The sequence below is a fragment of the Gadus morhua genome, chromosome 20 (genome assembly GCF_902167405.1).
Source record: "Gadus morhua chromosome 20, gadMor3.0, whole genome shotgun sequence".
Taxonomy (NCBI): Eukaryota; Metazoa; Chordata; class Actinopteri; order Gadiformes; family Gadidae; genus Gadus; species Gadus morhua.
The window spans coordinates 2,898,652-2,912,313 of record NC_044067.1 but is presented as its reverse complement, the minus strand read 5'-3'; the positions used below and the strand labels follow the sequence as shown (position 1 = coordinate 2,912,313).

Below are 13,662 nucleotides of genomic sequence, written 5' to 3'. Positions count from 1 at the left end.
TTGTTATAATTTTGATGATTATCACGTACAGTTTATGAGAACCACAAATTCAATGTCTCAGAAAATAAGAATATTACATGAAATCAATACAAAAAGGATTTCAAACGCAACAATATCTGCCCTCTGAAAAGTACTCAGTACTTGCTTTGGGCCAATTTTGCATGAATGCCTCAATGCGGCTGGTATGGATGCTATCAGCCCGTGTATGGCAAGCCGAATTGTCATTTATTAACTAAGTTTGACTATCCGGAATTTACATTGCAGATATATGCAATTCAGTTTCGCCTAGTCAAAACTAACATTTCGGATATCCGCAACTACATTCCTCCTATCCGCAATTGTCATTTCAGATATCCACAAAGACATTCCTCCTAGGCGAAATTACGTCATTTTCGCCATTCATGTCTATGGGGTTTCTCATTGCGGATATCTACAATTCAGTTGCGGATATCCACTTTGTGAATTACGGATATCTGCAACTGAATTGTAGATATCTGTAATTCCAGTTTGAGATATCTACAATTTGATTCTGACTAGTCATAATTCCAGTTCAAGATATCTTTAATTCACCTCAATTCAAGATATCTACATGTCCCTTTTCAGATATCTTAAATTAAGTTTTGACTAGGCGAAATGAAGTTGTAGATATCTCTAACTGGAGTTACGACTAGTCAAAATGACGTTGTAGATATCTCTAACTGGAGTTACGACTAGTCAAAATGACGTTGTAGATATCTATTATCAAGTTATAGATATCTTGAAAGGAATTTTGATTAGAGATATCTACAATTGTAGATATCTTTAACTTTCATTCTGCCTAGGCGAAACTGAATTCTCGATATCTTGAAGTCGAGTTTTGACTAGGCGAAATGACGTTTCAGATATCTGTAATGACGTTTCAGATATCTGTAATGACAAATTATAGGACCGTTTACTTTAAGCGGGAGCGGAGCAGCTCCTCGTTCAATCATCATTCACACAATTCACTGATTACATCGCTCCATATTTTCTCGTGATCTTTTCGATCACAGCCAACGCCATGACTGCTCCTTTCTTATTCCATTCGGAAATGAACCTACTTCTGCTTATGGCAAGCCGAATTGACATTTATTAACTAAGTTTGACTATCCGGAATTTACATTGTAGATATCAACAACTTCATTCAAGATATCTGTTACGTAGTTGTGACTAGTCGAAACGACAGTTAGAGATATCTGTGACGTAGTTTTGACTAGTCGAAACGATAGTTAGAGATATCTGTAATTCAGTTTTGACTAGGCGAAACTGAATTACAGATATCTGCAATGACTTCACGGAAAACGACATTCAACTCGTCACACATCTTAAATGACAATTGCAGATATCTGTAATTCAGTTTTGCCTAGGCAGAATGAAAGTTAAAGATATCTCAAACGTCATTTGAGTGTTGGGCATTACGTTTTAGATATCCAGAAATACGTCATTTCCCCTTGCCGCCATAATCAAAGAAGAAGTGGGTTCATTTCCGAATGGAATAAGAAAGGAGCAGTCATGGCGTTGGCTGTGATCGAAAAGATCACGAGAAAATGCCATGAAATTCAACAAGCCCACACACAGGGGATGTGTGGAGAGAGAGCTGCTCCGCTCCCGCCTAAAGTAAACGGTCCTATAATTTGTCATTACAGATATCTGAAACGTCATTACAGATATCTGAAACGTCATTAGAGATATCTGAAACGTCATTTAGCCTAGTCAAAACTCGAATTCAAGATATCTTTAATTCAGTTTCGCCCAGGCAGAATGAAAGTTAAAGATATCTACAATTGTAGATATCTCTAATCAAAATTCCTTTCAAGATATCTATAACTTGATATTAGATATCTACAACGTCATTTCGCCTAGTCGTAACTCCAGTTAGAGATATCTACAACGTCATTTTGACTAGTCGTAACTCCAGTTAGAGATATCTACAACTTCATTTCGCCTAGTCAAAACTTAATTTAAGATATCTGAAAAGGGACATGTAGATATCTTGAATTGAGGTGAATTAAAGATATCTTGAACTGGAATTATGACTAGTCAGAATCAAATTGTAGATATCTCAAACTGGAATTACAGATATCTACAATTCAGTTGCAGATATCCGTAATTCACAAAGTGGATATCCGCAACTGAATTGTAGATATCCGCAATGAGAAACCCCATAGACATGAATGGCGAAAATGACGTCACTTCGCCTAGGAGGAATGTCTTTGTGGATATCTGAAATGACAAATGCGGATAGGAGGAATGTAGTTGCGGATATCCGAAATGTTAGTTTTGACTAGGCGAAACTGTATTGCAGATATCTGCAATGTAAATTCTGGATATTCAAACTGAGTTAATAAATGACAATTCGGCTTGCCATATCTGCTTTGATTACGGCGGCAAGGGGAAATTACGTATTTCTGGATATCTAAAACGTAATGCCCAACACTCAAATGACGTTTGAGATATCTTTAACTTTCATTCTGCCTAGGCGAAACTGAATTACAGATATCTGCAATTGTCATTTAAGATGTGTGACGAGTTGAATGTCGTTTTCCGTGAAGTCATTGCAGATATCTGTAATTCAGTTTCGCCTAGTCAAAACTGAATTACAGATATCTCTAACAGTCGTTTCGACTAGTCAAAACTACATTACAGATATCTCTAACTGTCGTTTCGACTAGTCACAACTACATTACAGATATCTTGAATGAAGTTGTTGATATCTACAATGTAAATTCCGGATAGTCAAACTTAGTTAATAAATGACAATTCGGCTTGCCATAGCCTGTGGCACTGCTGAGGTGTTATGGAAGACAAGGATGCTTCAATAGCGGCCTTCAGCTCTTCTTCATTGTTCAGTCTAATGTCTTACATATTTTTCTTGGCAATGGATTAGGTGGATGGATTAGCCATTAGGTGGCTCTTGATGCAGTAGCTCCAGCCTCAGTCCACTCCTTGTGAAGCTCTCCCTTTTGTCATTTCATAATGATAATAACAGATAAAGGCTTGAAATATTTCACTTTGTATGCAATGAGGCTATAATATAGTTTCACCTTTAAGTTGAATTACTGAAATAAGAACTTTTGCCCAATAAGTTTTTGTTTTTTTTAAAGTTTCAGCTGTAATAAGAGCCACTCATTGTAGTTGATGAGCGGGAGCTCACAAAGTTGTTACAAGATGTTAGAGTGACATGACCTTCTGAAGAGCACAAAGCTTGATTAACGGGTAACATAAGAAAGATGAAATCATGCATAAACACACGTGTAACAATCCAACAAATCCTACAAGTAAATGTATTCCACAGACACACAGTAGGTTAATAGTCATCTGGACTTCAAATCTTCTGTTTTATCCACTGGTCTTCTTGAAACTCCCTTTTATTGTAACTCTTACTAGATTTTCTTTATAAGTTCCTCAATATAGCCATTGTGTGATTCTAAACTTTCTTTCTTAGCTACAAGTCATGAAGAAGCAGGTAGTAGTTCTGGCATTTTGCTCAAGGATGCCTAATGATTGACTGCAGACATTGGGAGTTGAGCCCCCAACCTTTGGGGAGTCAAACACACAACGCCTGGAGCATCCCGCAGCACCACACACATTAGAAACGGTCACGGAAATAAAGTTCTCAGTCCAATGTAACAGGGGAATTCATGACTGAACTCTGATTTGAATTGTAGATAGTCTCTAGCTTGCAGACTCACATTAGTTCAAGCGTGTGCGTGCATCATTGCGTGTGCTAGCGTAATAAATGCGTGAAAGCCCTGATCCCAGGAAGCTACGTAAATCAGATGGGGTCGTGTGCTTTAAGTCAGCGCTGCTGGTGTTTCTAGTCCTGTTCCACTTCAACGTGCTCCCCTCTGTAAGACAAGCGGCGGCGGTCATGCAGCTCTTATAGATGTGGTGTAGAGAGGCTCTGACCAAAGGCAGCGGGCATCAAAGGACCACTAGAGCTGGCACACATCTGGGAGCGAAAGTAACTCCTAAGTCCCTCTGACGGGAGGGGCAACCGGGCGTGTGTGCGCCTGTGTGTGTGTGTGTGTGTGTGTGCACGTGTGTATGGTTGTGCACATATGTGTGTGTATCTAATATCAAGTTATAGATATCTTGAAAGGAATTTTGATTAGAGATATCTACAATTGTAGATATCTTTTATATTAAGAACTGCGTCACCAGCAGCACTTTGTGTCTCGCGTTTAAAAAGTCTTGAAGCCTCATGAGCAGTATCCACACCACAGCTAGTGGCTTGGCTGAGGCTACAAACACAGCAACGGCATGAGGGTCAAACGCAGCGACCCTCACAACTCCCTTTACAGACTGCTGGGACACACAAAGGAAACAGGTTTGAGTCTAGAGTTTTATTTGACAGTTTAGACACCAGCTCTGATCTGGCTGTTGGGGGGCAGCCTCTTCCCCTGGTGGGTTCCCACCGTCAGCCCGAACTCCTGGCCCTCGTGTTTCTCCTGGACCTCGGGCTTCAGCTGGAAGCCCTTGGCCCCGTCGAAGGAGTCCGACGGGGTGAAGGAGAGCGGGGCCTCCAGCAGCAGACCCTGCAGGCGGGTACGCCAGCCCCCCAGCATGGTGCCCCGAGCCTCAGCCTTCACATGAGACGGAGCCCAGAAGATCTGGGGAGCCAGGACCTGGAACCCGCAGTAGTGCAGGATTCCATTCTGCAGGTGGAAACCGGGACGTTGATGCAGACAGCTTTTATTTATACATTAGAGTAAGAGTCATTGTTGATGCAGTACCTGTAGTGGCCACAGGGTGACATTCATGTCACCATTGATGCCATTGGCACTGAACATGGACTCATTAGAGCCGGTGGTGAAGGACAGCATGGCCTTCTTGTCCTAAACAAGAGAGGAGAGCAGTGAGTTCATCCAAGCCTTGCCAATCCATCTCATGACAAATCTGGACTGCAGCCCTCACCTTGAAGATGCCCTGGCTGTATCTCTTCTCCTGCGTGAAGGCATAGCCTGACGTCAGCACCCGGTCGATCCAGCCCTTCATGATGCCAGGGACTGAGAACCAGTACATGGGAAACTGGGAACAGAAGCAGATGTTACCCAGAAGATAAAGCCAAAACATCTGACATGAGGGCTGAGATGAACTGCCACAAAACTCCCAATATTGTGACAACACACACACCTGGAAGATGACAAGGTCTGCCTGGGTGAGTTTGCGCTGCTCCTCCACGATGTCTTCAGACAGCTTGCCCTCCTCCCACGCAAGTTTGGTCTCCTCAGCGTAGCGGAAGTGATCCTGGTTCTTCACCTCTCCTGGAGAGACCCAGAAGAGGAACGTCATGAGCTCGACCACAGAGGTTCACCCCCGGTACCCAAGGTCATGTTTAGCTTTACATTTAGCAGACGCTTATATTAAAAGCGACTTTCAATAAGTACATTTTTAAGAAAAAGAAAGGGCTGGGACGTACAAGACACACAAGTGCGTTAGAGGGGCGTGTGGGTGGTAAGAGGGGGGGGGGGGCGAGGCTAGGCATAGGTGAACCCTGAACAAGTGGGGCTTGAAGGTTGTTCCTCACCAACGATGTCTTCAGCAGTGGCCGTGGCCTTGAACTTGAGGGCGTACAGGTCGGACACGTCCACCGTGCAGCCCTGAGCGCCCAGGACCTCCACAGCAGCGTCTTTAGCCGCAGCGTTGAATGACCCGGCGCTCTGATGGGCGTAAACAACCAGCACCTTCTTCGCTGCTAAAAGACAAAGTCCACCACATACAGAGTATCGGTGATTAAAGCATCCAGAGCAGTAGCATGACCCAGAATACAAACTACACAAGGTACCTAGCTGTAACCTGCTGACCCATGAACCAAGAAGCTATATATAAACCCAGAGCACCGATACACCAAAAATAATTATCTCGTCAAACAAAAGAAAAATGTGCATCACTGACACAACAGTAACAACATTGACAGGAACAAACAGCAGTTTCCATAAGGTATCACCCATTTTTCAACACGTTGTCTACTAAAGATGCTGCGCTGACGGCTGCGTAGCTGCTGCAGATGGAAGACCCAGGATGCTGAAGAACACACGGACCAGGTCTTATAAAGACATCACAGCTGCACCTCAACCAATCAGTGCAATCAAGCCAATCAGTGTGCTGGCAGTTGTCCTCTGACTCCTCCCCTATTATCGACACTAATTCATGAGCGCGAGCTCACAAATGTTGTTCCAAGATGTTTGAGCGACAAGACCTTCTGAAGAGTATGCGTAAAGCTTGATTAACGGGTAACATAAACATTAAATCCTAAATAAACACATGTCACAATCCAGCCAAACATAAAAGTAAATTTATTCCACAGACAGTAGTTTCATAGTCTTCTAGACTTCTTATCTTGATTCATCCCTTTTATAACTAATAGATTTTCTTTACAATTCCTCATTAGCACCATTCTGCGATTCTAAACTCTTAGCTACATTAGCTTTAGCTTAGCTGTCATGAAGAAGCATGTAAGGTTTCAGGCATTTGGAACATTTGAAATGTCCTGAGACTAATGTAACAGCAGAATTGATAACTGTTGAGATCTTGATTGTTGCTATAGTTTCCAGCTTGCACACTCACATGAGTTCACATGTTTGTGTGTATGCGTGTGTGTGTGCGTGCGTAATAAGTGTGAAAGCCCTAACCCAGGAAGCGTTGTGCGCTTTTAGTCAGCGTTGCTGGTGTTTCTGGTCCTGTTCCACTTCAACGTGCTCCCCTCTGTAAGACAAGGGGCCGCGGTCATGCAGCTCTTATAGATGTGGTGTAGAGAGAGGCCCTGGCCAAAGGCAGCGGGCATCAAAGGACCAATAGAGCTGGCACACGTTCAGAATTCAATTCATAAATTAACCGACATGAATCGTCTGGCTGGCTGAAATTGAGGGTTTCTGGGAGTGTCCATGGTAAGATTTATGTAACCAACGAGAGAGGTATGATAAGTTATGCATGACGAAGGAGAAGTGTATGGAAGTAAATCTGTGCCATCGCATTTTGAAAATAAGAAGCCATTGAATTCTAAGCACTGAATATTTATGCATTAAAATAACAGATTACATGAGCAGTATCCACACCACAGCTAGCGGCTTGGCTGAGGCTACAAACACGGCAACGGCATGAGGGTCAAACGCAGCGACCCTCACAACTCCCTTTACAGACTGCTGGGACACACAAAGGAAACAGGTTTGAGTCTAGAGTTTTATTAGACGGTTTAGACACCAGCTCTGATCTGGCTGTTGGGGGGCAGCCTCTTCCCCTGGTGGGTTCCCACCGTCAGCCCGAACTCCTGGCCCTCGTGTTTCTCCTGGACCTCGGGCTTCAGCTGGAAGCCCTTGGCCCCGTCGAAGGAGTCGGACGGGGTGAAGGAGAGCGGGGCCTCCAGCAGCAGACCCTGCAGGCGGGTACGCCAGCCCGCCAGCATGGTGCCCCGAGCCTCAGCCTTCACATGAAAGGGAGCCCAGAAGATCTGGGGAGCCAGGACCTGGAACCCGCAGTAGTGCAGGATTCCATTCTGCAGGTGAAAACCGGGACGTTGATGCAGACAGCTTTTATTTATACATTAGAGTAAGAGTCATTGTTGATGCAGTACCTGTAGTGGCCACAGGGTGACATTCATGTCCCCGTTGATGCCATTGGCACTGAACATGGACTCATTGGAGCCGGTGGTGAAGGACAGCATGGCCTTCTTGTCCTAAACAGCAGAGGAGGGCAGTGAGTTCACCCAAGCCTTGCCAATCCATCTCATGACAAATCTGGACTGCAGCCCTAACCTTGAAGATGCCCTGGCTGTATCTCTTCTCCTGCGTGAAGGCATAGCCTGACGTCAGCACCCGGTCGATCCAGCCCTTCATGATGCCAGGGACTGAGAACCAGTACATGGGAAACTGGGAACAATACCAGCCGTTACACAGAAGATAAACCCACTACTTCTGACATTGAGGCTGATATATGGACAATATTTTGCCCAGAAGGCAAAAGCTTGCAGGAAACTGTAGTCACAAGAAGGACTGAAAAGAGGCACCTGGAAGATGACGAGGTCGGCCTGGGTGAGTTTCCGCTGCTCCTCCATGATGTCTTTAGACAGCTTGCCCTCCTCCCACGCAAGTTTGGTCTCCTCAGCGTAGCTGAAGTGATCCTGGTTCTTCACCTCTCCTGGAGGGCCGAGAGAGTCAAGACGATTCGGCTCACCCACAAAAACATTCTGCTCTTTAACCATGCAATCATGTTTATTATCTCACCAACGATGTCTTCAGCAGTGGCCGTGGCCTTGAACTTGAGGGCGTACAGGTCAGACACGTCCACCGTGCAGCCCTGAGCGCAAAGGACCTCGACAGCAGCATCCTTGGCCGCAGCGTTGAACGACCCGGAGCTCTGATGGGCGTAAACAACAAGCACCTTCTTTGCTGCTAAAAGACAGAATTAAATGGTTGATCACACATTTAGCAGATGCTTTTGTCGAAAGAGACTTACCATAAGTACATTTGTCAGACAAAAGAGAAACATAATGCTGTCAGTACAGTAAGGATGTTTGTAGAACCAAGTACTAAGCACTAACAAATCACTCAGTAAACACATTGCCCGTATACAACAGAGCTAGCTAGGATAAGATGTGACACAATTCTACGTACTATTTCTAAGTGCCAGGACGTAAAACTTACATTAAGTGTTTACATTAAGTGGCAGAATATCATTCATACAAATTATCCACGATTAAAGAACCCACAGATCCTAGCATGACCCAAAAACAAACTACAGAGACACGCTACCTAGCAGTACCCTACTGACCCATTTTCCTGAAAACCTTGTGGTGAAGACCTGTGTGGATAGAGGACAACAGAACCTCCAAGCCGCCATTTTATGTCTTAGAAACTATCTCACTCAGCTGTCATCAACCAGCAATCAGGCTGGCCAATCAATGAGCCTGATTTGTGCCTTCAATGATTAGGCTTCCTGGCTTTATATATATATATATATATATATATATATATATATATATATATATATATATATATATATATATATATATATATACACTGTATAGCTGGTGCAATTGTTGGCAACACTCTACTGCCTCTGTGATAAATGAACATGCTTTTATGTCAAGCAGTATCTTCGGACCAGCCAACCTTTCGACTCTGTAGCTTCCGCAATGCATAAACCGGTTCAATGGTGAAGGTGAACTTTAAGCACAAGCAGCTCCATATTGTACAATAAATAACCTTCAGTGGAGTTTGTTCTCAGATGAAAAATTGTGTGCGGAACATTAATGGCTCCTACTTCAAAAGCGGTCAAGCGTCACCCTGACAACATCGTTACCATGGAGACAGGCATACATCGACCCAGCCCTAACTATGCTCGGCCATGTGCCCCTTGCTGTGACGGGCTAACGGTAACCTTTCTACTGAAGATGACTTTACCCACATGGACACCGGTGTGTGCAGCAAAGAGCCCGTTAATCACCCCTATTAAATGTCAGCTCTCGAGTCCAGTAGAGCCTGGTCTGTTGGTTTTCCTTGTGGCTCTACTGCCCAGAAGATATGCACATCTCTCTAACACATGGCTTCAAAAGGGCCTGTCTGAGCTACAGCGATGTCGTTCCATCAAGAGCCAGGAGTAGGCAACGTTTTTAGCAGTTTGTGGCCATTCATGTAGTTATTTTGGGGTAGTTGATACGACCAGTCCTTGGAACTTAAGCAAATCGAAAACAGCAGAACTTAAAGCTTTACCAAGTGGATACCAACTTCTAAAAACACGTCCCTCTACCCGCTCGAAAGCAGAGAGAATCCACAAAGAGACGCAGCATCAGAGTCTGTGTCTGAAAGCAAGGTGGGGGAGCCCACAGCGCCAGCCCGGGTCTCTGTCAGCGCCGCAGTCGGCACAAGAAGAAGCCTGCACACTGTAAATCCAGGCGTCTGTCAGGAGCTCCTCGGAACCCAGGCGACTTGTGAACGCTCTGACTCGGAGCGGATAGCAGACAGGGAGCGTCTGTGGAAGAGGTTGTCACAACTCAGCCATACGTTTGGGCAAAGGCAACGTCTCTCGCTCGCTGGAGCTTTCATGCGTTTGTGCCCAATACACCACACGCACACAACCACCCACCCACACACACCCCCACACACACACACACACAAATGCACAAGCATAGACACACACACACTCAAGCACACACACCATACCATACACACGCACAAAGACACACAGATGCACACGCACACACACACATAGCCAACCACACACAGAGACACATGCACATACACAACCATATACACACACACACACACACACACACACACACACACACACACACACACACACACACACACACACACACACACACACACACACACACACACACACACACACACGACACACTCTTGCCCCCTCCCGTCAGAGAGACTTAGGAGTTACTTTCGCTCCCAGATGTGTGCCAGCTCTAGTGGTCCTTTGATGCCCGCTGCCTTTGGTCAGAGCCTCTCTCTACACCACATCTATAAGAGCTGCATGACCGCGGCCGCTTGTCTTACAGAGGGGAGCACGTTGAAGTGGAACAGGACTAGAAACACCAGCAGCGCTGAATTAAAGCACACAACGCTTCCTGGGTTAGGGCTTTCACACATTTGTTACTCACAGACGCATGCACACACACACACATACGCACGCATGCACACACAAACATACAGTAGGTTACATACACACGTGAACTAATGTGAGTGTGCAAGCTGGAAACTATGTCTACAATCAAGATTTCAACAGTTCAGTTATCAATTCTGCTGTTACATTAGACTCAGGACATCATTTCCGTGACCGTTTCTTTATGTGTGACGGGGCAGAAGCCTCCAGACGTAGTGTGTGCCAAATGCCTGAACCCTTACCTGCTTCTTCATGACAGCTAAGCTAAAGCTAATGTAGCTAAGAAAGATAGTTTAGAATCGCAGAATGGTGCTATTGAGGAATTATTATAAAGAAAATATATTAAGAGTTATAATAAACGGGATGAAACAGAAGATAAGTGGATGAAACAGAAGATAAGAAGTCTAGAAGACTATGAAACTACTGTGTGTCTGTGGAATACGTTTTACTTCTATGTTTGGCTGGATTGTGACATGTGTGTCACAATCCAGTGTTTATTTAGGATTTAATGTTTCTTATGTTACCCGTTAATCAAGCTTTGCGCACTCTTCAGAACGTCTTGTCGCTCAAACATCTTGGAACAACTTTGTGAGCTCGCGCTCATGAATTAGTGTCGATAATAGGGGAGGAGTCACAGGACTGCCAGCACACTGATTGGCTTGATTGCACTGATTGGCTGAGGTGCAGCTGTGATGTCTTTATAAGACCTGGGCCGTGTGTTCTTCAGCATCCTGGGTCTTCCATCTGCAGCAGCTACTCAGCCGTCAGCGCAGCATCTGTAGTAGACAACGTGTTGAAAAATGGGTGAGACCTTATGGAAACTGCTGTTTGTTCCTGTCAATGTTGTTACTGTTGTGTCAGTGATGCACATTTTTCTTTTGTTTGACGAGATAATTATTTTTGGTGTATCGGTGCTCTGGGTTTATATATAGCTTCTTGGTTCATGGGTCAGTAGGTTACAGCTAGGTACCTTGTGTAGTTTGCATTCTGGGTCATGCTACTGCTCTGGATGCTTTAATGACGATACTCTGTACGTGGTGGACTTTGTCTTTTAGCAGCGAAGAAGGTGCTGGTTGTTTACGCCCATCAGAGCGCCGGGTCATTCAACGCTGCGGCTAAAGACGCTGCTGTGGAGGTCCTGGGCACTCAGGGCTGCACGGTGGACGTGTCCGACCTGTACGCCCTCAAGTTCAAGGCCACGGCCACTGCTGAAGACATCGTTGGTGAGGAACGACCTTCCAGCCCCACTTGTTCAGGGTTCACCTATGCCTAGCCTCCCCCCCCCCCCCCCCTCTTACCACCCACACGCCCCTCTAACGCACTTGTGTGTCTTGTACGTCCCAGCCCTTTCTTTTTCTTAAAAATGTACTTATTGAAAGTCGCTTTTAATATAAGCGTCTGCTAAATGTAAAGCTAAACATGACCTTGGGTACCGGGGGTGAACCTCTGTGGTCGAGCTCATGACGTTCCTCTTCTGGGTCTCTCCAGGAGAGGTGAAGAACCAGGATCACTTCCGCTACGCTGAGGAGACCAAACTTGCGTGGAAGGAGGGCAAGCTGTCTGAAGACATCGTGGAGGAGCAGCGCAAACTCACTCAGGCAGACCTTGTCATCTTCCAGGTGTGTGTGTTGTCACAATATTGGGAGTTTTGTGGCAGTTCATCTCAGCCCTCATGTCAGATGTTTTGGCTATATCTTCTGGGTAAGATCTACTTCTGTTCCCAGTTCCCCATGTACTGGTTCTCAGTCCCTGGCATCATGAAGGGCTGGATCGACCGGGTGCTGACGTCAGGCTATGCCTTCACGCAGGAGAAGAGATACAGCCAGGGCATCTTCAAGGTTAGGGCTGCAGTCCAGATTTGTCATGAGATGGATTGGCAAGGCTTGGGTGAACTCACTGCCCTCCTCTGCTGTTTAGGACAAGAAGGCCATGCTGTCCTTCACCACCGGCTCAAATGAGTCCATGTTCAGTGCCAATGGCATCAACGGGGACATGAATGTCACCCTGTGGCCACTACAGGTACTGCATCAACAATGACTCTTACTCTAATGTATAAATAAAAGCTGTCTGCATCAACGTCCTGGTTTCCACCTGCAGAATGGAATCCTGCACTACTGCGGGTTCCAGGTCCTGGCTCCCCAGATCTTCTGGGCTCCCTCTCATGTGAAGGCTGAGGCTCGGGGCACCATGCTGGGGGGCTGGCGTACCCGCCTGCAGGGTCTGCTGCTGGAGGCCCCGCTCTCCTTCACCCCGTCGGACTCCTTCGACGGGGCCGAGGGCTTCCAGCTGAAGCCCGAGGTCCAGGAGAAACACGAGGGCCAGGAGTTCGGGCTGACGGTGGGAACCCACCAGGGGAAGAGGCTGCCCCCCAACAGCCAGATCAGAGCTGGTGTCTAAACCGTCTAATAAAATACTATAATATTACTTTCACATATTCCTGTTTTAAGAGTGTTCTGATTTAACCTGTAAAACGGCTTGGGGGGGGGGGGGGGGGGGGTTACATCTGCAGCTGTGAGTATTCCTAGAAAGCCATGCTGTTGACCTCTTGCTTGGGTCACCCTGCTATACTACTCAAAAGGCCTCCAGAGTTTCAAAGAGATGCTGTATTGGTGTTATTTCACATGGAGAGGTGCAGTGGGGAAGTGGTGCCTCGAGGTTGTGACCTCACTATTCCAAAATGGCAGCTTTGTGATATCTTTAAACTTCAGTCTGTTCACAAAACGCTGAATCAACTGACACCACTTTGATTTCAATGCAACCACCTCTACAGCTAGCTGGAGCCCAGCTTTAGTACCGGAATCGTTGTTTATTCTCATCGGACTGAATTGGTAACTTATTTTCATTGCCGACTTTGGGGCTGCATAATATTTGTGTAGGGAGATTGGAGTCTCTGATCTTTGGCCCATCCTGAATCCCAATCCCCCATTGTCCATGTCAGTTCTCCCACACTATCTGGTGGAAAGGCCATTCTCCGCAGGGTCAATGGGAGGAAGTGGGCACTCTCTTCCCAGGCATGGGCACACCAGTCTG

The 13,662-nt window shown here is 45.7% G+C and overlaps 3 protein-coding genes across 5 annotated transcripts; 1 reads left to right on the top strand and 2 right to left on the bottom strand.

Moving 5' to 3' along the window:
- Nucleotides 1–4,349: 4,349 nt before the first annotated feature.
- Nucleotides 4,350–6,051, bottom strand: LOC115533700 (ribosyldihydronicotinamide dehydrogenase [quinone]-like). Its single transcript, XM_030344326.1, has 6 exons — nucleotides 5,969–6,051; nucleotides 5,549–5,716; nucleotides 5,155–5,285; nucleotides 4,936–5,049; nucleotides 4,755–4,856; nucleotides 4,350–4,676 (listed from the first exon to the last, which is right to left on the bottom strand). The coding sequence occupies exons 1-6, from the start codon at nucleotides 5,970–5,972 to the stop codon at nucleotides 4,377–4,379; spliced, it is 819 nt and encodes a 272-aa protein (XP_030200186.1). The 5' UTR covers nucleotides 5,973–6,051; the 3' UTR covers nucleotides 4,350–4,376.
- A 1,135-nt stretch (nucleotides 6,052–7,186) lies between these two features.
- LOC115533701 (ribosyldihydronicotinamide dehydrogenase [quinone]) lies at nucleotides 7,187–8,875 on the bottom strand. 2 transcript variants are annotated; one of them, XM_030344327.1, is made up of 6 exons: nucleotides 8,788–8,875; nucleotides 8,241–8,408; nucleotides 8,024–8,154; nucleotides 7,773–7,886; nucleotides 7,592–7,693; nucleotides 7,187–7,513 (listed from the first exon to the last, which is right to left on the bottom strand). In XM_030344327.1, exons 1-6 carry the CDS (start codon nucleotides 8,789–8,791, stop codon nucleotides 7,214–7,216), a joined length of 819 nt encoding a protein of 272 aa, XP_030200187.1. In that variant the 5' UTR covers nucleotides 8,792–8,875; the 3' UTR covers nucleotides 7,187–7,213. The 2 variants fall into 2 exon arrangements, with proteins under 2 accessions (XP_030200187.1, XP_030200188.1); XM_030344328.1 differs by having other exon boundaries at nucleotides 8,241–8,405; nucleotides 8,788–8,825.
- A 2,471-nt stretch (nucleotides 8,876–11,346) lies between these two features.
- Nucleotides 11,347–13,066, top strand: LOC115533702 (ribosyldihydronicotinamide dehydrogenase [quinone]-like). 2 transcript variants are annotated; one of them, XM_030344330.1, is made up of 6 exons: nucleotides 11,347–11,436; nucleotides 11,688–11,855; nucleotides 12,121–12,251; nucleotides 12,357–12,470; nucleotides 12,550–12,651; nucleotides 12,760–13,066. In XM_030344330.1, exons 1-6 carry the CDS (start codon nucleotides 11,433–11,435, stop codon nucleotides 13,027–13,029), a joined length of 789 nt encoding a protein of 262 aa, XP_030200190.1. In that variant the 5' UTR covers nucleotides 11,347–11,432; the 3' UTR covers nucleotides 13,030–13,066. The 2 variants fall into 2 exon arrangements, with proteins under 2 accessions (XP_030200190.1, XP_030200189.1); XM_030344329.1 differs by having other exon boundaries at nucleotides 12,730–13,066.
- The last annotated feature ends 596 nt before the right edge of the window (nucleotides 13,067–13,662 follow it).